Source organism: Jaculus jaculus, chromosome 5 (assembly GCF_020740685.1).
Source record: "Jaculus jaculus isolate mJacJac1 chromosome 5, mJacJac1.mat.Y.cur, whole genome shotgun sequence".
Classification (NCBI taxonomy): Eukaryota; Metazoa; Chordata; class Mammalia; order Rodentia; family Dipodidae; genus Jaculus; species Jaculus jaculus.
Genome location: NC_059106.1, coordinates 109,501,951 through 109,522,614, shown reverse-complemented (window position 1 = coordinate 109,522,614; position 20,664 = coordinate 109,501,951). Strand labels below are relative to the sequence as shown.

At 39.2% G+C, this 20,664-nt stretch overlaps 1 protein-coding gene and 1 pseudogene across 3 annotated transcripts in view; one reads left to right on the top strand and one right to left on the bottom strand.

The window, feature by feature from the left end:
- Positions 1-20,664, bottom strand: part of Atad2b (ATPase family AAA domain containing 2B) — a 251,148-nt gene that overhangs the window by 39,578 nt on the left and 190,906 nt on the right. For 2 of the 3 annotated variants that reach the window (XM_045148831.1, XM_004663758.2), the window contains exons 20-22: positions 20,193-20,328; positions 15,691-15,887; positions 11,163-11,322 (exon numbers count right to left, since the gene is read on the bottom strand). In XM_045148831.1, the coding sequence (XP_045004766.1) occupies positions 11,163-11,322; positions 15,691-15,887; positions 20,193-20,328 (493 nt within the window). The remainder of the gene's footprint in view (positions 1-11,162; positions 11,323-15,690; positions 15,888-20,192; positions 20,329-20,664) is intronic. The other variant, XM_045148830.1, reaches the window with a different exon arrangement.
- On the top strand, positions 8,239-9,974 carry LOC105944446 (annotated as a pseudogene).

Here is a 20,664-nt window from a genome sequence, read left to right as displayed (position 1 = left end):
TTAAGGCACTTGCTTGCAAAGCCAAAGAACCCAGGTTCGATTCCCCAGGACCCATGTTAGCCAGATGCACAAGGGGGTGCATGCATCTGGAATTTGTTTGCAGTGGCTGGAGGCCTGGGTGTGCCTGTTCTCCCTCCCTTCCCCTCTCTCTCTGTGTCAAATAAATAAATAAAATGAAAAAACAATAAGATTTTAAAAACTAGAAGTTAAATTTCTCATCATGTAATTTAAAAAAAAAAAATTATGAGAGAGAGGGGGGTAGAATTGGTATGCCAGGGTCTCTAGCCACCACAATCAAACTCCAGATGCATGTGCCAGCTTGTGTGCATGGATGACCTTGTGCATCTGGCTTACATAGGTTATGGAGAGTAGAGCCTGGGTCCTCAGGCTTCACAGGCAAGCACCTTAACTGCTAAGCCATCTCTTCTGCCCCATCATTTCACATTAATTTCTGTCTATATCTTCCTCAAGAGACAGTAAGAGGAGTTGGGTGTGATGGCGCATACTTTAAATCCAGCACTTGGGAGGCAAAGGTATGAGGATCCACATGAGCTCTCATCCACCCTGAGACTACACAGTGAATTCCAGGTCCGCATGAGCTCCAGTGAGACCCTACCTGGAAAAACAAAAAAGTTCAAAAACAGGAGAGAGAATATGGGTAAACTCTTAGACAATGTGTTTCCCTTCCAAAATATGGACTTTTATCTTCTTCACATCAGCCATATATGTATTTTATTTTAGGGGTAAGTGCTTGCTCTAGCCCAGGCTAACCTGGAACTCTGTAATGCCAGGCTGGTCTCAAGCTCACAGGGATTCTCCTACCTTTGCCTCCTAAGTGCTGGAATTAAAGGCGTGTGCCATTGCACCCATCTAAGCTGGGTCTTTTTTTCTTCCCCCAAATGGCCAAGTGTTCTGCAAAACACAACACTATAAGCTTTCAAATACTCATGGGAACTTGTAAAAGTAATGCAGCATTTATGTAATTTCCACTTGTTACACAACAGCCCCTGAGGCTGTTTTTCTGATACATAACAAGTGGTTCTGCTGCTTGAAAAAAACTAGGTCCCTTGTTACCAAAGACACTGGGAGAAAGAAACACAACTAAAATAATGCTTTTGAATATATCACTCTTTTTTAATTGGGGCAAGCCCAACAGACTGCCTTTTTTTCCCCCCTCTTATGCACACATGCAGAGAGAGAGACACACAGAGACAGAAAGACAGAGATAATATGAGAGCTGGAGAGGTAGTTTACTGGTTAAAGTGCTTGCCTACAAAACCTAAGAACCCAGGTTTGATTGCAGTGGCTAAAGGCCCTAGTGTACCTATTCTCTTTCTCTCTCTCTTACTGTATCCCTCTCTCTGAAATAAGAAAGTTTTTAAAGAGTGAAGGAACAAAGTTCCAAGTATATCATGTTAACTATGCCTATGAAATACAGACATATTCTCTAGTTATACAATTGCATTCTCCAGTAAAGGATATTACTGTACCAGAAACCATTGCTTCTTCCTTAAAAATAGTATGTCAATGAGGTTTTAATAAAATTATATACAGGGGGTCTGGATTTATTTCCTTAAGTACTCAAGTTCACTTTCATAGTTCCTAGGTTTCTTCCAAAAATACCAGGAAATATAGTAAGCACAAAGTCTAAGAGGTCATTCTTGAGCAAAAATATAGGGACCTACTAAGGAACCAATTTAGGAAACTTGAAACTACAGTTTAATTCATGATGACAAAAAGGGTATAAATGCCAACAAATAACCTTTACAGAATGCTTACCAAGACATTATGGTAAGGGCTTAACATACTTAGGTTGAACCATATGAAAAAGGTAATTTCATAAGACTCAACATAATATGCTTTCTCATTTTAACCTTATAACCACTCAAACAAAGAATACTGTTATTATTCCTCCTATACAGATGAGGAAACTACAGCTTAAGAACTTAATTATATCAAAGTTAAAGAATGAGAAATAAGCAGAAGTGGAACAAAAGCATAGCTCACATTACCACTGCTCAAATCACTGCCAACAACCACACAGTACCACAGCCCACATCACCACCACCAACAACAAACCAACAGCCTCTGTGACTTAAAACACTAATAGCTGAGGGCACCAGCTCAAAGCAACTACATAGAGATTCCTGAAAGCTATTCTCTCACATGGGATCCCATGTAAAGGATGAGGGGAGTGAAATGAGCCTAACATTCAGCCTGTATTTCACCATTTATTCTGACATACACACTAGAGGCAAGAAAAGCCCTTATTACTAGCTAACAGCAATTTGCTTGCTACTGGCATAAAACATTCCCCCCCACACACAGTATTTTTAGGTAAAAAAATAATTAGTAGTATAGATTAAAATCCTTAAAAGAAAGATATATATTTTTGATCCATAAATTTAATTTTAAAGAATTTATTCTAAAAAAAATTGAAGATGGGACTGGAAAGATGGCTTAGCAGTTAAGCGCTTGCCTGTAAAGCCTAAGGACCCTGGTTCAAGGCTCGATTTCCCAGGACCCATGTTAGCCAGATGCACAAGGGGGCGCATACGTCTGCAGTTTGTTTGCAGTGGCTGGAAGCCCTGGCATGCCCTTTCTCTTTCTCTTTCTCTTTCTCTCTCTCTCTCTCTCTCTCTCTCTCTCTCTCTCTGCCTCTTTCTCTCTCTGTCTGTAGCTCTCAAATTAATAAATAAACAAAAAAATTTAAAAATTGAAGATGTATATATAAAATCTTTCTTTTTTAAAGGAAAGTTCTCACTCTAGCCCAGGCTGATCTGGAACCCATGTAGTTCCAAACTAGCCTTGAACTCACAGCTATTGTCCAACCTCTGTCTACCAAGTACTGGGATTAAAGGTGTGTACCATCATGCTAACTCAATGTAACAATTTTTTTTTTCTTCCTTTGTGGTAGTACTGGGGGATTAAATTTAGAGCCTTGGCACATGCTAGGCAAGTTCTCTACCACTGTGTACCAACATGCCCTACTTAATTTTGAGTCTCACTAAGTTGACTAGGCTATTCAATGGGAATAGGTAGAGGACAAAAGAAGGTAACAGAATGTGAATATGAGCAAAATACATTATGTACATGTATAAAATTGATAAATAAAAATAATTTTTCAAAAGTTCACCAAGCTAGCCTTGAAGTCATTATTGTCACTGAAGAGTCCTTCAACTTAGGGTCCTCTGCCTCATTGTCCTTAGTAACTGGGATTACAGGCCTGCACTGCCATATAAAAATATTTACTGGGGCTGAGAAGATGGCTTAGCAGGTGAGCACTTACTGCACAAACTTAAGAACTTGAGTTTAATTCTCCAGCATCCATGCATATCTATTATCCCACCACCACCCAACACCAGAGAGGGCAGAAACAAAAGAGTCACTAGGATCTCTGTCCAGTCTAACCAAAATACAGTGAGCTATAGGTCAGTGAGAGACTCTGTCTCAAGAAATAAGGTGGAAGAGCAATAGAGGATACCTGAAATCCTCATCTGGCCTCTGCAAGCATACCCATAGGGTGTGCTCATTTGCACACATGTGAATACACCACACACTATAAAAACACACCAAAAAATAATATCAATGCTTATAAGAGAGCTACTATGTTCAATGATAAGAATCATGTTACACATATGTATAATTTTTTTTTAAATTTTGGACAAATATACACATTAATAAGATTTGCAAATTACTACAGGAAATACAAATATTTCCAAGAATGACACCATCTTATGGCAATAAATAAATGAAAATAAGTTCACCATCCTTAGCTAAAGAAAAGTAAATTAAAACTACACTGAGATTTCATCTCACCTCAGTCAGAATGAATATCATCAAGAAAACAAATAAGGGGCTGAAGAGAAGGGGCTCGGTGGTTAAGACGTTTGCCTGCAAAGCCTAACGACCAGAGTTTGATTCCCCAGTACCCATGGAAAGCCAGATGTACAAAGTGGCACATGCATGTGGAGTTGATCTGTAGTGGCTAGAGACCCTGGCATGCCCATTTTCATGGCAACTTGGGAAGCTGAGGTAGGATGATCTCTGTGAGCTCGAGGACAGTCTGAGACTACATAGTGCCTTCCAAGTCAGTCTGGGCTAGAGCAAAATCCTATCTCAAAAAATCCCACCTCAAAAAACCCCAAAAATTGGGCTGGAGAGATGGCATAGCGGTTAAGCGCTTGCCTGTGAAGCCTATGGACCCCGGTTCGAGGCTCAGTTCCCCAGGTCCCACGTTAGCCAGATGCACAAGGGGGCGCTCGCGTCTGGAGTTAGTTTGCAGTGGCTGGAAGCCCTGGTGTGCCCATTCTCTCTCTCACTCTCTATCTGCCTCTTTCTCTCTCTGTCACTCTCAAATAATCAAATAAATAAATAAATAAAATCTTTAAAAAAAAAAAAACCAAAAAATTTAATCCCAGCACTTGGGAGGCAAAGGTAGGAGGATCACTGTGAGTTCTATGCCACTCTGAGACTACACAGTGAATTCCAAGTCACCCTGGGGTACAGCGAGACCCTACCTCAAGAAAAAAATGAGGGACGGGAGGGGAGGAAGAGAGGAAAGAAAAAAACAAGTAAGAACAAATGAAGGACTAGAATGTTGGGAAAGAGAAACCATTACATACTCCTGATGAGAATGTAAACAATATAGCCACTATGGAAATTAGTATGTAACTTTCTTAAAAAACTAAAAGTAGGATGATCACATGATCCAGCTATACCACTCCTGAGTATATATACCCCAAGGCAATCTAAATCACAAAGCTAGAGATATTGTATATCCATGTTCATTGCCACACTATTTATAACAGCTAGAAAGTGAAACGAGACTAGTTGTCCATTAACAAAAAACAGATAAAGAACATGTAATACAACACACATACACACACACAAACTAGTGTCTTATTCAGACATAAAGAATAATGAAATTATCTCATTCAGAGCATTGTGTCAAATGAAATAAGTCAGATTTCCAAAGACAAAAATCATGTATTTTCTTTCACATGTAGAATCTAGACAGTGTGTGGGCATGTGCGTGTATAAAAATGATAGGAATGCCTAAGGGGGCACTAATAAGAGGGTAAGCAAGGAAGAATAATGAACTGATGATTATGAACAATACAAAGATCACTTCTAGCCCAAGCTGACCTGGAAGTCATTCTATAGTCCCAGGCTGGCCTTGAACTCACAGCAATTCTCCTACCTTTGCCTCCCAAGTAATAGGATTAAAGGTATGCATCACCACACCAATTTGAGGGGGAGGGTAAAACCCATTATTTTGTATGATAGCTAAAAAACTCAGTATGATTTTAATAAAACTAATATGCATGTGTATACTTTATAACAGGGAGATCAAGCCTTAAGTAATAGGATTATTATTTTTTTAACTTTCTCATGTCTTATTTTCATAATGCTTCTATAAGACATAAATGATTTAAAAAAATCTTTTAGAACTTGAGAGATGGCTCAATGTTTAAGAGCACTTCCCGTACAAACGTGAAGAGACCTGAGAGACTACTTGAGTTCAATCCCTAAGACTCACATAAACAGCTGCATATGTCTAAGCATATATGCAACCCCAGTCTCATGGGGGAGCAGAAACTGAAAAATCTTTAAAGCTCATGAAAAAAAAACCAAACTCCAAGATCAGTAATTGACTCTTGTTCAAGTAAGAATAGGCTGGGCTGTTTGCATTTGCCTGCAAAACCTACTGACCCAAGTTTGATTCCCCAGTACCAACGTAAAGCCAGATGCACAAAGTGGCACAGACTTCTGGAGATAGTCTGCAGCGTCTAGAGGCCATAGTGTGCCCATTCTCTCTGTCTTTCGTCTCCCTCTGCTTGTAAATAAAAATGTCTTTTAAAAAAAAAAAGGGTAAAGAGATGGCTTAATAGTTAAGGCGATTCCTGGCAACACCAAAGGACCCAGGTTAGGACCCAGGTTAGATTCCCAGTATCCATGTAAAGCTAGATGCACAAGGTGGGCGTGCATCTGGAATTGGTATGCAGTGGCTAGAGGCCCTGGTGTGCCCACACTCTCTTTCTATCTCTCTCATTTTTCCTCTATCCCTTTCTCAAATAAATCATTAAAAAAAAAAAAAAGAACAGGCAGAAGAAGGACAGAGCAGGACACTTGATGTTCTACCTTGGTTACCATAAGTGATAGCATGAGGCACTACATCAACACATATATACATGCATATGTCACATCTATCCCACACAGACAAGGAAAATAAACAAAACCTTTAACGTACGTGTGTGTGTGTGTGTGTGTGACATCTTCTTTATGTTTTCTGTTAATGGACAACTATCCTGGTTTCATTTTCTAGCTGCTGTTGTTGCAAACAACAAACAAAAACTGTAAGAGATGAAAATCCTAACACAAAGCTTAAAAATACCACATTCTACTATAAACATTTTATTCTGCTTCTCAACTTGAAATAGGATGTATGAATTACTGTGGCCTAAATTCAGGTGAAAAATAATTTCATGTAGCATTGAGAAATCTAGATTATTCTTCTATGTGGCCTAAGGTGAGAAGCACTATCCCCAAATATAAAGAGCAAACTATACCTCCACGTAACATAAACCTAAGCAAATGCTTTAAAAATAAGCAGTTAACACGCTTGCCTGCAAAACCCTGAGTTCAATTTCTCAGTACACATGGTACACATGTAAACCCAGATGTACAAAGTGGCACATACATCTGGTGTTCTGACCCTGGTGACCCCATTCACCCTCTCCCTCTCTCTCTGATGGGTGTGGTGGCACATACCTTTAATCCCAGCATTCAGGAGGCAGAGGTAAGAGGATCACTGTGAATTTGAGCCCAGACTGAGACTACATAGTGAATTCCAAGTCTGCCTGGGCTAGAGTGAGATCCTACCTCAAGAAGAAAAGGAAGAGGCAGTGGGGGGAGGGAGAAGAGGAGGAAGAACAAGAGAAAGAAGAAGAAGAAGAAAAAGCATCAAGCTAGATGTGGTGGTTCATGTGTGTAATCACAACACTGGAAAGGCTGAGATATGTTGAATGGGAGGCCAGCCTGGGCTACAGAGTGAGTTCTAGGTTAACCTTGGATATAGTTAGACTGTGCCTCAAAAAGCACGCGCGTGCGCGCACACACATGCACACCCACACACAGGAAAAAAAAACACAAAAACTAAAATAATAGTTTGATATATAAACTTATTTTGAATTGCCAGAATTTTAAAACTAGTATTTATAAGCACTTTTAATACTAATGGAATAAACAGATACATTTTATTTTATCGTGTGTGTGCATGTCGATTAGAAGTAGACATTGAGTACCAATTGCTGCCACCATGCACACACACATATATGTATATGTGTATGTATGTGTGTGTGTGTATGTATGTATGTATGTATGTATGTATGTATGTATGTATATAATTTATTTATGCAAGCAGAAAGAAACAAAGAAAAGAGAGAAAAACACACAGAGAATGTACTTGCCAGAACATCCAGCCACTGCAAATTAACTCCAGATACATGTATCACTTTGTGCATCTGGCTTTTACATGGGCATTGGGGAATCGAACTCCAGTCATTAGACTTTACAGGCAAGCCCCTCAACTGCTGAATCATCTCTCTAGCCCCACCCCCACTTTATATTATTAAGACATGGTCTCTCACTAAACCTGGAACTCACTGATTTAGCTAAGCTACCTGTTCAGCCAGTCCTGGACTCTTTCTGTCTCTATCTCCTCAGCATTGGGACTATAGGCATGTGCTGCCACCCATCTTTGACATGGGTGCTGGGAATCTGAACTCAGTTCCTCATGCTTGTGTGCTAAGCATTTTACCAAGTTATCTCCCCACCCCAACAAAAATAAGATTTAAATTAAATTCTCATTTGCTAAGTTTTTCATCAGTCTGAACGAAATCAGAATCAAAAAATTAGGCCGGGGGCACGCGCGCTGGACCCCTGAGCGTGTGGCGTGCGCAGCTTGCTCTTCAAGGCCCTGCCCGGCCCCACAAGCTCTTCCTCGACCCACAGGCTGGACTCCCGACCTCTTCAGTGCTGATGGCTTCTGTTAGAACCCCTTCAAGAGTTTGCTGCCTGGAGATGTGGATCCAGCAGTTTTTCTGAGAAACCTTAAGGCCACGGGCACCTTGCTCAATGGCCTTGAGAAAGTTACTTGTTTACCTAATATGTAAAATGAAGAAGATAATAGTTCTTGGAAGAGTTTCGTGAAGATCAAGGAAATCCTGATTTAGGATGCTATGCTCTCTACTCTTCTGTGAGTGTCTGTTGCTGGTAATTGGCTATGCTCATGACGATGACTGGATCGACCCCACAGACATGCTCAACTATGATGCTGCATCAGGAACCATGAGAAAAATCTCAGGTGAAATATGATATATCAGAGAAAAGGGATGTGAGCCCTGACTCATCAAATGTTGATGAATTATCAGAATGTTTTCACAGACTTGATGCTTTAACTCTCAAGATTGATGAGCGTGAAAGGAAAAAAAAAGGAAGACTATATGAAAGTCAAAGCAATCCTGTTTTTAGGAGATACTTAAATAAGATTTTAATTGAAGTTGGCAAACTTGGATGAAATTCAGCCTGATGAAAACAAAGTTGATATTCATTTTGATGCTGAGATTATTCTTAAAAGACAAACTATATTAGAAATACAGAAATTTCTCAATGGAGAGGAGTGGAAACCAGGAGCATTGGATGATGCCCTCAGTGATATTTGATCAATTTTAAGTTTCATGATTTCAAAACATGGAAGTGGAAATTTGAAGATTCTTTTGGAGTGGATCCCTATAATGTGTTCATGGTTCTTCTGTGTCTGCTTTGCATTGTGGTATTGGTAGCTACAGAGCTGTTGACGTATGTTCGCTGGTACTCCCAGTTGAAACGTATTTTGATTATCAGTTTTCTATTCAGTTTGGGATGGAACTGGATATATCTGTATAAGGCAGCTTTTGCTCAGCATCAGGCTAATGTTGCCAAGATGGAGCCGTTAAACAACTTGTGTGCTGAAAGTATGGATTGGACCAGAAGTCTCTGGGAATGGTTTAGAAGTTCATGGACCTTTAAGGATGACCCACACCAAAAGTACTATGAGCTCTTATTAGTCAACCCTATTTGGTTGGTTCCGCCAACAAAGGCACTGGCAGTTACATTCACTAACTTTGTAGCAGAACCATTGAAGTACATTGGAAAAGGAACTGGTGAATTTATTAAAGCTATCATGAAGGAGATACCAGTACTGCTTCAGATCCTCGTGTTGGTAATTATGGCGTTGCCAGTCCTGAGCTTCTGCTATGGTGCTGGAAAATCAGTTTCTAAAACTTAGGTGGTCATGACAGAGACCCTCCCCATGCACTTGAGCCAGATGACAGAAGATGGCAGAAGGAAATTAATTATAGACTCCACGGTGGAGCAGGTGATGCAGATTTCTATTACAGGGGTCAAACTGGCTCCATTGAACAAAGCCATTATGACAAAATGCTTGAGAGTAGAAGAGAGGTTTTGAGAGAGAGAGATGTAGACTTCAGACTTCAGACTGGCAACAAGAGCCTTGAAGTGCTTCGGGCATTTGATTTACCTGACACAGAGACATGAGAGTGTCCTCAAGTGGTCCCCAGTCCTAAATCATCTGTTTCAGACACAAACCACAAAGAGATTGTTGGAACTCCAGGAGAGAGCCTCCTGTCAGAACACAGCCAATCTGTCAAGCCTGTCTCTGGCAAAGAGGTATCAGAGCCTGTGGTAGGCTCATCAGCCGAGGAAAAGATCCAGCTGCAAATTGGCATGGAGGGCAGCGTGCACAGCCCAGGAGGAGCTGCAGCTGTGGCCAGTGGGAAGGATCCTGTCAGCAGCCCCTGTAGCTGAGGGAACGCACACACTGCCACAGTGCTGAGGTGGTCTTTAATTTGTAAAATAGACTCTTGATTCTTCCCTATGAATAGACTGAAATTTACCACAAAGGTGCCAGCTTACTGATTTCATGACAATCAGAATGAACAACTCTAGATAGCTAGTTTCCATTTACTTTCATCTTTTCTTAGATATTAAGGTACATCCCATAAGGTTTTACAGTATTAAGTTTTGGAACAGGGTTTCATAGAACTTATATTTTAAAACAAATACTATGGCAAATATACTTCTTGATAATAAAGGCAATTGAATTAAAAAAAAATTAAAAGGCAGGGCTAGAGAGATGGCTCAAAGGTTAAGTGCATATTCTGCACAACCATAAGAGCCTGAGGGGATCTGAAACCACCAAGTTTGAATCTCTAGAATCCATGTAAACAGCTGGACGTGGCCATGCACACTTGGGGCTCTCAAAAAACAGCAAACTCTGTTATCAGTAGGAGACTCCTGCTCAAACAAGAATACACAAGAGAGTGATGGAAAGGGATATCCCTTATGGTCTACTCCAGCTGCCACAGGCCATTGTCGTTGGTCCCTCCCATGGCAGGGGAGCGCACAGGGCACTGCAAGAGCACATACCACAACACAAACCATCAAAAAACAGTAAAAGGGGGCTGGTGAGATGGCTTAGTGGTTAAGTGCTTGCCTGTGAAGCCTAAGGACCCCAGTTTGAGGCTTGATTCCCCAGGACCCACGTTAGCCAGATGCACAAGGGGACGCATGCATCTGGAGTTCGTTTGCAGTGGCTGGAAGTTCTGGCACGCCCATTCTCTCTCTGTCTCTTTCCCTCTCTCTCTCTGTGACTCTCAAATAAATAAAAATGAACAAAAAATAAAAAAATTAAAAAAACAGCAAAAGGTAAATGGAAAAATCAAATTCTGAAGAAAGACGTAGTATTTAGAACTATAAAACCATCTAATTCAAGCACACCATTTTTAAGACGACTGTTAGTTCCTCAAAATTTCCTTATGTTCTTGTTTGTTGTTTTTTTTTGTTTGTTTGTTTGTGCGTTTTATTTTGTGTTTTTGAGGTATGGTTTCGCTGTAGCCCAGGCTGACCTGGAATTACTCAGGGTGGCCTCAAACTCATGGCAATCCTCCTACTTCAGTCTCCCCAGTGCTAGGATTAAAGGTATACATCACCATACCAAGCCCTCAAAATTTCTTGATACATGAATGTATCAATTGGAAGATAGGCATGATTTACTATTGAATCTATTAACATGAGCTTTGAACCCTAAGCATCCTTACCTCCAGGGTCCTTATCTGGATTGTATTCTAAAGCATTGCTACAGATGAGGTCAATATCTTGCAGGAAATCTTTAGCAGTTAAGTAATTATGTTTATCAATTTTAGTTATTATTGTTGATAAATCCATAGGTTCTTTGATGACTTCAAGGTAATCTGAAACCTAAAACAAATAGGGAGACTTTAAGGAAAGTTACATTTGTTTTTCATATAATCAATTTTGTTCATAAAAGCACAAACTATACAGTACAATGCTATTTATGTTACTAAAGTTAGTCTAACATACTTTCCATGAAAAGCCTCAGTTTCAAAGTCATTATCTATCAATTCTGAGATGGTACTCATCCTGAAATCTAAAACTGTCAGTTTGGAGGTTTTAGTTTTTAAATCCCTTTGACCTAACTGAGAAGAGAATGCATCCATGGGTAGAAGCAACCAAGTGTTACTTAAAGTAATTAGTAAGAAAAACAAAGGAAAATAAAAAGCACAGATTTTTCATATTATAGAGAAATTCCTTTGTAAATTTTCAACAAAAATTTTGTTTCTTTTTTTAGTTTTATATGGTAAAATGCTTCATGGAAAGTATTTTCCACTCCTTTGGAGTCATTACAAACATTCTAAATAAGCAACATAACGAAATTGAGTATTATTCTTATAGATAGTAAGAGGTTTGCTGGGCTTGTCCACAGTATAAACAAATCTACAAGTGGGCAATAAGCCATGATTTATACAATGAATTTTGTTTTTATCACCTGACTAAGGAAGTACTGGCAACCTATAAATTTATTGTCTTCCCAAATGCAAATCCCAAATCAGTTAACGAGATTTCATATAAAAGCAATTTTAGAAACCATGTCTAAAATTAATCCAAGACGAACTTCTAAAGATAGGTAATTTCTGCTGTTTGAAAATAAAGGAAGTTTACATACAAACACATCTATGTCCATATACTAATTTGTACATATAAATGCTTTTCAATTTTAAAGATTACTTTTACAAATATTAGGCATGTGGATGTGTGTATTAATTTATTTTTCAGCCTCTCTGACAAGCCCATCATCCTTATATGGACAATAGTGGAGCTATTCTGGAAGAAGTATCAATTCAAAAAATAATAGATTTTTGGTTCTAGTCCTCTATGCAAGTGGAAATGGAACCATTTATAAGCCAAAATGCACTATAAATTTTGTATTCTTAAAGACTATGGGAGGGAGAAAGGGAAAAGATGGGGAAGGAAAACAAAATTTGCTTGACTATACCATAATGAAATCTAATTATATTCTAATAAATAAATTTTAAGAAACTATAATATTAAAATTTTAATAAAAGTGAAAATTTGGCATATATGTTTAATTTAAACTCAATATTTGTTTTCAAGTTTTTAAAAAAAATTACTTAGGGCTGAAGAGATGGCTTAGCAGTTAAAGCGCTTGCCTGCAAAGCCTAAGGACCCAAGTTTGACTCTCCAGTACCCTCATAAAACAGATACACAAGGTGGCGTATATATCTGGACTTCATTTATGGTGGCTGGAGGCCCTAGTGCACTCATTCTCTCACTCTTGCTCGTGTGTGCTCCCTCTCTCTCCCCCTCCCTCTCATAAGTAAATAACTAAAATATTTTTTAAAAATATCTAGAGTGTGTGTCTGTATAGACATGCATATGGGAAGTCCAAGGGAAACTTTTGGTCAGTCTTTGCCTTTGCCTTTTGAGACAGAGTCATTCATTGTCATTCACACTCTATTTGGCAGCATCCAGGAAATTCTCCTTTTTCTGCTTTCCATTTCACCACAGGTGCACAGGGATTACAGAAACCCACCACAGCTTCCAACTTTTATGAAGGGTCTAAGGATCTAAACTTAGGTATTTAGAGTTGCACATTAAGTGTTTTAACAACCACTGAGTCATCTCTTTGGCTCATTTTCTAATTTCACTTTTTCTATAGACTGCTTTAGAATTCATAAAGCTTTTAGAAACTTTACATTTATTATTTGTTTTTATGCTTTTATATTTTAGGTTATTCTAAGTATTATCTGTTTGTCCTTTTGTATTCTTCCCAGATACACTTGTGTTCCAGCTTTAAGAACAAGCAAAACGAACCAGAAAGAACAAGAGAAACTAACCCTAATTATAATTTTTACATAGGGGCTGGGGAAATGGCTCTATGGCTAAAGGTACCTGCTTGCAAAGCTTGCAGGCCTGGGTTTTATTTCCTAGTATCTGAAGCAAAATGTCCTGACATGCCCATGCTATCTCTCTTTGTCTCTTTGTCTCCCTCATCCTCTCTCTCACATACACATAAATAAAAATATTTTTCTAACCCTCAGTTAAATTTTCTTTTTTTAGCCTTGACTTTATTTTTTTATTTTAATTAATTAATTAATTTTGGTTTATTTTATTTATTTTATTTTAAAATTTTATTAACATTTTCCATGATTATAAAAAAAATCCCATGGTCAGTTAAATTTTCTATCTCTACTTCTTCACCAATCTACGAAACTTATATTCTGCAACAAATAGATTGCATTTAAAATTTGTCTATCTTTTCTGGTTAGGAAGAAAAAGGTTGGGCTGGAGAGTTGGTTAAGATGCTTGCATGCAAAGCCAAAGGACCCAGGTTCGATTCCCCAGGACCCTCATAAGCCAGATGCATAAGGTGACACATATGTTTGGAGTTTGTTTACAGTGGCATGCCCATGCTCTCCCTCCCTCTCTACTTCTCTGTCTCTGTCTCTCAAATAAATAAATAAATAAATAAATAAATAAATAAATAAATAAATAAATAAATGAAGGTTTCTTGAACAAAACCCAAGTTGTTTTACTTTCAGCATGAGACTAACCTTTCAAGGGTCACATACCAAATATATCAAAGAGGAGGTGGGCTTAATATTTAGGGCTGGGGGTACAGATCAATTGGTAGAACACTTGCCTAGCAAGTTCAAGATTATAAGTCCAATCCTCTGCACCAACAGACATACAAAAAAAAAAAAAAAAAAAAACCTTTAAAAATCAGGTGATAGTTTCAAGTTTCAAGATTATTATTGAGATTTCAAGAAAACGCCATCAGAAAAAATATTCTCCACAAATTTAGTGGGTATTAATTTAAAACATGCATTAAGTATGTCTTGTGATTTTTAGAGAGAAAAGTATAAGGTAACTATGGTGTAAAGTAGGCATGCCCAGTCTGCAGCCCACAGGCCACATGTGTTCCAGAATAGCTATGAATGAGGCCAAACATATTTGTAATTACAATGTCAGATTACAATATCAAAACTGGATACCATTTGTGTCAAGGATAAAAGAATGTGGACTTTGAATGTGGTAGTTTATGTATATAAACTCAGCATTTAAGAGCAAGAGAATGTGAGGGCCAAATAGTGAGATTCTGTCTCAAAGGGGGGAGGGGAATATGGGCTTTTAATTAAAAAAAAATTTCTGAGTTGTAGCTATGTCACTTACAAATATCCTGAGGTTCCTCAGTTGTAACACAGGAAAAGACACAGTGACCGTATAAGTTTTTTTGAGGGTATCAAATAGAGAAAACCTATATACTATGGATACATATTCAAATAAAATTTTAGACAAGTCCTTTATTCTAAGGGAAAAATAGGTATTTTCGGACTTGCTGGGGATGGGGGTAGGGTGGGGATGGGGTAAAGAGCATGTAATACTAATGAATTCTTTCTAATCACAGATGAGGTAATGGTTCCAAAGGAAACTGTTGAGGTGCAAAATCACAGATTTCACAATTAAGACACAACATTAAACTTTAAATCATTTTATAATTAATTTTTTTAAATGAAAAGAAAACTAAAAACACCAAAGCTGCTCAAACATGGAGTCTGAACTATAAGAAGGTGGTCAGCAAAGATTATATTGTGCTTATCCACACTATATTATCCCAGGATAAGAACATTTTTTAATTGAGAACATTAATAGTAGATTCCTAGTGGAAAATCCCTTTTCTCATCATCACAAACCAATTTCCCACAGGCACACAAAACAATACATATAAAGTCAGAAATTTTCCACTGGGAGCAGAGAAGAGGAAAATAGTTTTACATCCATGGGATGTGCTTAACTTCAAAAACACATCTTAGCAACAAGTATTTGAAAAACAAGAAAGACTAAGAAATGTTGGGTTTTTAAGCTACCATATTTAACAAAACATACATAGTTTGGGAAATGTCAATATTGGCACTGGCTGGGTAATACCAACATACTTTTGAGAGCAGGATTTATCCTGGAATAAAAATAGTCTGGTATGGAAATAACTTTTAATCCTCTTCTTAAATTGAAAAGTAGATATTCAATAATTAAGAGGACACAAAGAAATTGGTCACAATTTTGTTTCAAAAGTCACCAGATATCTACTGATGACGCTAGTACTTATCACATGGATTAGAATTTTATAGGCCAGGGATAATATTCATCCATGCCTTTGCTATTTTTCCTTCCCAAAAAAAGATGTCATTATTTTTTTTTTCTTTTAGCCAGTTCAACTTCACTGTTTGCACACTACTGAAACAAGACCTCTTCAATATCCACCGGTTTGCTGAAGATGTTAAAGCGTTTATCTGTGGCCAGCCTCTTGGTTACATCCCTGAGAAACAACCGCAATTCCCTTAAAGTGTTTTCTTCCTGATCCTCCATTCGATGTTTTTCTGATTCTGATAATTGACGAGGAGGAGAAGGTAGTGCAAGAGGAAGCACTTCCATAGCACAAAGAGCTGAAGAAAGAAAAGAAAATGTTAATACACTGGCAAAATAAACAGGGTCCTCAATTACTTTTCTGTCATTCCCTCAAAGCATTCTGTAAAGAAAAAGAAAATTAGGTCTGTAGGGATGGCTTAATGGTTAAGGTGTTTGCCTACAAAACCAAAGGACCCAGGTTCAATTTCCAAGGACCCATGTTAGCCAGATGCACAAAGGGGCACACGAGTCTGGAGTTTGTTTGCAGTGGTTAGAGGCCTAGGCACGCCCATTCATATTCTCTCTCTCTTAAATAAATACGTAGGTAGGTAGGTAAATAGGTAGGTAGGTAGGTAGGTAGATGATAGATAGATAGACAGATAGATAGACAGATAGGTAGATAGATAGATAGATAAAAATATTTAAACTTTTTTTTAAAAAAGGAAATTACCCGGGCATGGTGGCACATGGCTTTAATCCCAGTACTTGAGAAATGGAGGTGGAGGAGGGGAGAAATGGAGGTAGGTGGATTGCCATGAGTATGAATGCAGCCTGGGACAACAGAGTGAGTTCCAGTTTAACCTGGGCTAGAGTAAGACCCTGCCTTGGATTGAATACTTGATTTTTAATAATTAATTTAAGCTGGGCATGGCTGCACACACCTTTAACCCAGCATCTGGGAGGATGAGGTAAAGGAGCCCTATAAGTCTGAGGTCAGCCTGAGACTGTAGTGTAAACTATGTAGGTCAGCCTGGACTAGACAGAAACCCTTACCTGAAAAACCAAAAAGAAGGGAAAAGGGAAAGAAGAGCAAAGCAGAAAGTAGGGGAAAGAGAAAGGGGCACAAGGAAAGGGAAAGGAAAATTATGAATATATGTGAACCATGAAAATCTAATGAGTGAAATTATTTATTTATTTATTTATTTATTTTGGTTTTTTGAGGTAGGGTCTTACTCTGGTCCGGGCTGACCTGGAATTAACTCTGTAGTCTCAGGGTGGCCTTGAACTCACAGCAATCCTCCTACCTCTGCCTCCCAAGTGCTGGGATTAAAGGCATGCGCCACCACGCCCGGCGAATGAGTGAAATTTTAAATCAAAACAAAAAGCAAGCTAGAGAATAGCTTCACTTTATTAACTAACTCAGAAAGAGGACTCCTTTAAAATGCAAATTATAGGATTTAAAATAAATTGGTATTGAAATATTTATTTACAAATTATGAAAAATACTTCAAATCAGCATAAGTACCCAAAATTACTGAATTCTGATTTAAATTTAAAAATTGCTTCTCAGGGCTAGAGAGATGGCCTAGTAGTTAATGCACTTATTAGTAAAGCCAAAGGACCCAGGCTCGATTCCTAGTACCCACATAAAGCCAGATGCATAAGGTGGCACATGCATCTGGCATTCATTTGCAGTGGCTGGAGGCCCTGGAGCGCCCATTTCTCTCTATCTGCCTCTTTCTCAAATAAATAAATAAATAAATGATTTTTTTTTTAAAGAATTGCTTCTCAAAATGAGGTGCCATAGGGCTGGAGAGGTGGCTCAGAGGCTGAAGGTGCTTGCTTGCAAAGTCTGCTGGCCTGGCTTAGATTCCTCAGTACCCACATAAAGCCAAATGCATAATGACACATGAGTCTAGAGTTCATTTGCAGTGGTAGAAGGCCCTGGCGTGCCCATACTCATCCTCCTCTCTCTGTCGGCCCTCCCCTCCCCCCAAATAAATAAAAAAAAATTTAAATGAGGTGCCATACATGTGTAAAATGTAGGGGGAGCAAGTAACAATCCTTTGACCCTTTCCTATCTTCAAAGAGTACTTTAGATAGATCTACTGAAGTACCATACATAATAATGAACACCTAACAGGATGGAAGGAAAAATAATAACGTAAAAAAGAATCTTTGGGATGGAGAGATGGCTCAGTGGTTAAGGTCCTTGCCCATAAAGCTTAATGACCTGGGTTCAATTCCCTAGTACTCGGCATCTGGAGGCCCTGGTGTGCCTGTGCCTATGCACTTTCTTTCTCTCTTCTCTCTCTCCTCCCTCCCTCCCACCTCCTCCTCTCTCTTTCTTTTTCTCTCCCCCCACGCTCCAGGCATGGTGGCATATGCCTGTAATTCCAGCCCTTGAGAGGTTGAGGTAGGAGGATCACTTTAAGTTCAAGGCCAGCCTGAGGCTACATAGTGAATTCCAGGTCAGCCCAACCCTACCCCAAAAGAGAGAGAAGCTGGGCATGGTGGTGCATGCCTTTAATCCCAGCACCTGGGAGGCAGAGGTATGAGGTTCACCGTGAGTTCGGGGCCACCCTGAGACTACATAGTGAATTCCAGGTCAGCTTAGGCCAGAGTGAGACCCTACCTCAAAAAAAAAAAAAAGAGAGAGAGAGAGAGAGAGAGAGAGAGAGAGAGAGAGAGGGAGGGGGGGGGAATCCTAAAAAGTCATGTAAGAGGCCAGGTATGGTGGTATATACCTTTGATCCCAGCACTCAGGAAGCAGAGGAAGGAGGATTGATCACTGTGAGATTAAAGCTAACCTGGGACTACATAATGAGTGCCAGGTCAGCCTGGGCTAAAGTGACCTGGGCTAGAGTGAGACCCTACCTGAAAAAAAAAGTTATGTGGGAGATGGAAGATCAGGCTAAAATGTTTTATGTAAAATCTGTGATACCATTATGTACCCTAGGATAAATCAAAACTCTTGCAAGAGTGAGGTAGAAGGTAACTATGAGTAAGAGGCTCGCCTGTAGTTACAGTGAGTTCCAGACCAGCCTGGTTTAGAATGAGTCCCTGCTAAAAATAAAAAGACACAAAAACAGCTGGGCCTGATGCACACACAGTTAATCCCAGCACTGGAGGCAAAGGTAAGAGGATCGCTGTGAGTTCGAGGCCACCCTGAGACTCAGTGAATTCCAGGTCAGCCTGAGCTAGAGCGAGACCCTCCCTCAAAAAACCAAAACCAAACAAACGAACAACTTTGTTTATTTGCATGTATGTGATGGGCACACCAGAGTTTCTTACTACTGCAAACAAACCATCTGGTTTTACATTGATTCTAGGGAATTTAACTCAGACAGGCAGGCTTTGCAACGAAAAGCACTTTTACCCACTGAGCCATTTCACCATCCCCTGAGTACTAACTTTCCTAATCAATGTTCTCAAATTCCTTACAAGATGATGCTGGCATCACACTAAAGTTCATGACTAAAACGTTAAGCATTTTCACTAATTCCTAAATAGCCTTTAAGATGAAAAATCTAAGTCAATAGAGGTAACTCAAAAACAAACAAACAAACAAAATGCCAGGAGTGATGGCACTATAATCCTAACTCTCAGGAATATAAAATAGAAAGATTATGTGTTCAGGGCCCCAACCCTGGCTACCAAGTGAGACCCTGTCTCAAAAAAACAAAAGGAAGGCCAGCGTGGTGGTGTGGGTAGGAGAATCGCCATGAGTTCAAGGCCACCCAGAGGCTCCATAGTGAATTCCAGGTCAACCTGAGCTAGAGTGAGACCCTACCTCAACCCCCCCCCAAAAAATAAATAAATAAAATCATACTAATCATAAATCTTGATGTTTCATGCCTGTAATCTCAGTTTTTTGGAAACTGAGGCAAGAGAATAGCCACAAGTCTGAGGCAAGCCTGGACAATATACTGAGTTCAAAGCCAGCCTGTACTACAAAAGAGAGTTGTCTCAAGAAAGAAAAGGAAGGGGAAAAGGAAGGAGGAAAGGGAAAGGAAGAGGGAAAGGGGGGTTAAGGGAAGGGAAAAGGGAGGGGAAATAGAGCAGGGGAAAAGGAGAAAGGGGAAAGGGAGGGGGAAGAGGAAAAGGAAAGGGAGAGGAAGGGGGAAAGGGAAGAGAAATAGAAACTGACAAACTGTCTTCAATTTCATTGAAAAAAATGTGTTTAGGGCTGGAAAGATGTCTTAGTGGTAGTGGCAAAAGGACCCAGGCTTAATTCCCCAGTACCCATGTAAAGCCAGATGCATAAGGTGGTGCATATGTCTGGTTTGTTTGTAGTAGCTAGAAGCCCTGGCATGCCCACTGTCTGTCTCTCTCTTATCTGCCTCTTTCTTTCAAATAAATAAGTAAATAAATAACTTATTTTAAAAAAATTTGTTTTAATTGACTAGTCAGGCATGCTGGCTCATACCTGTAATCCCATCACCCTGGAGAATGAGGTAGGAGGATTGCCATGAGTTTAAAGCTAGCCAAGACTACAGACTGAGTTCTACATCAGCCTGTACTACAGTGAGAATGAATAAATACATAAATATATTCTATATGAAAAGGGTTCTTAACTCATCCTCCCCCCGCAAAAAAAGAAAATGCCTTTGGGAACTGACCAGCATGTTTCCTTCGTGGTGGTGCCACTGCTGCCTGATTGAGAATCAATTCTTGGAAAAATTTTCTTCTGTCTTCTTCAATAGGCCTTTGAATATATAAGACCTCTTCATACTGTATTCTAAAGATACATTTAACCTATACATATACACACACATACACAAAGACAATGAATAGAGAATTAAAAGCATACATATTATATATCAAATTATAATTTTTTCAACTTTTAACACCATTTTCATTATGCCTAGAACATTTATAAGAGATAAGACTTGGGCTGGAGGAATGGCTTAACTGTTAAGGTGTTTGCCTGCAAAACCAAAGGACCCAGGTTCGATTCCCCAGGACCCACATTAGCCAGATGCACAAGGGGGCACACCACATCTGGAGTTTGTTTGCAGTGGTGTAGGCCCTGATGCACCCATTCTCTCTCTCTCTCTCTCTCTCTCTCTCTCTCTCTCTCTCTCTCTCTCT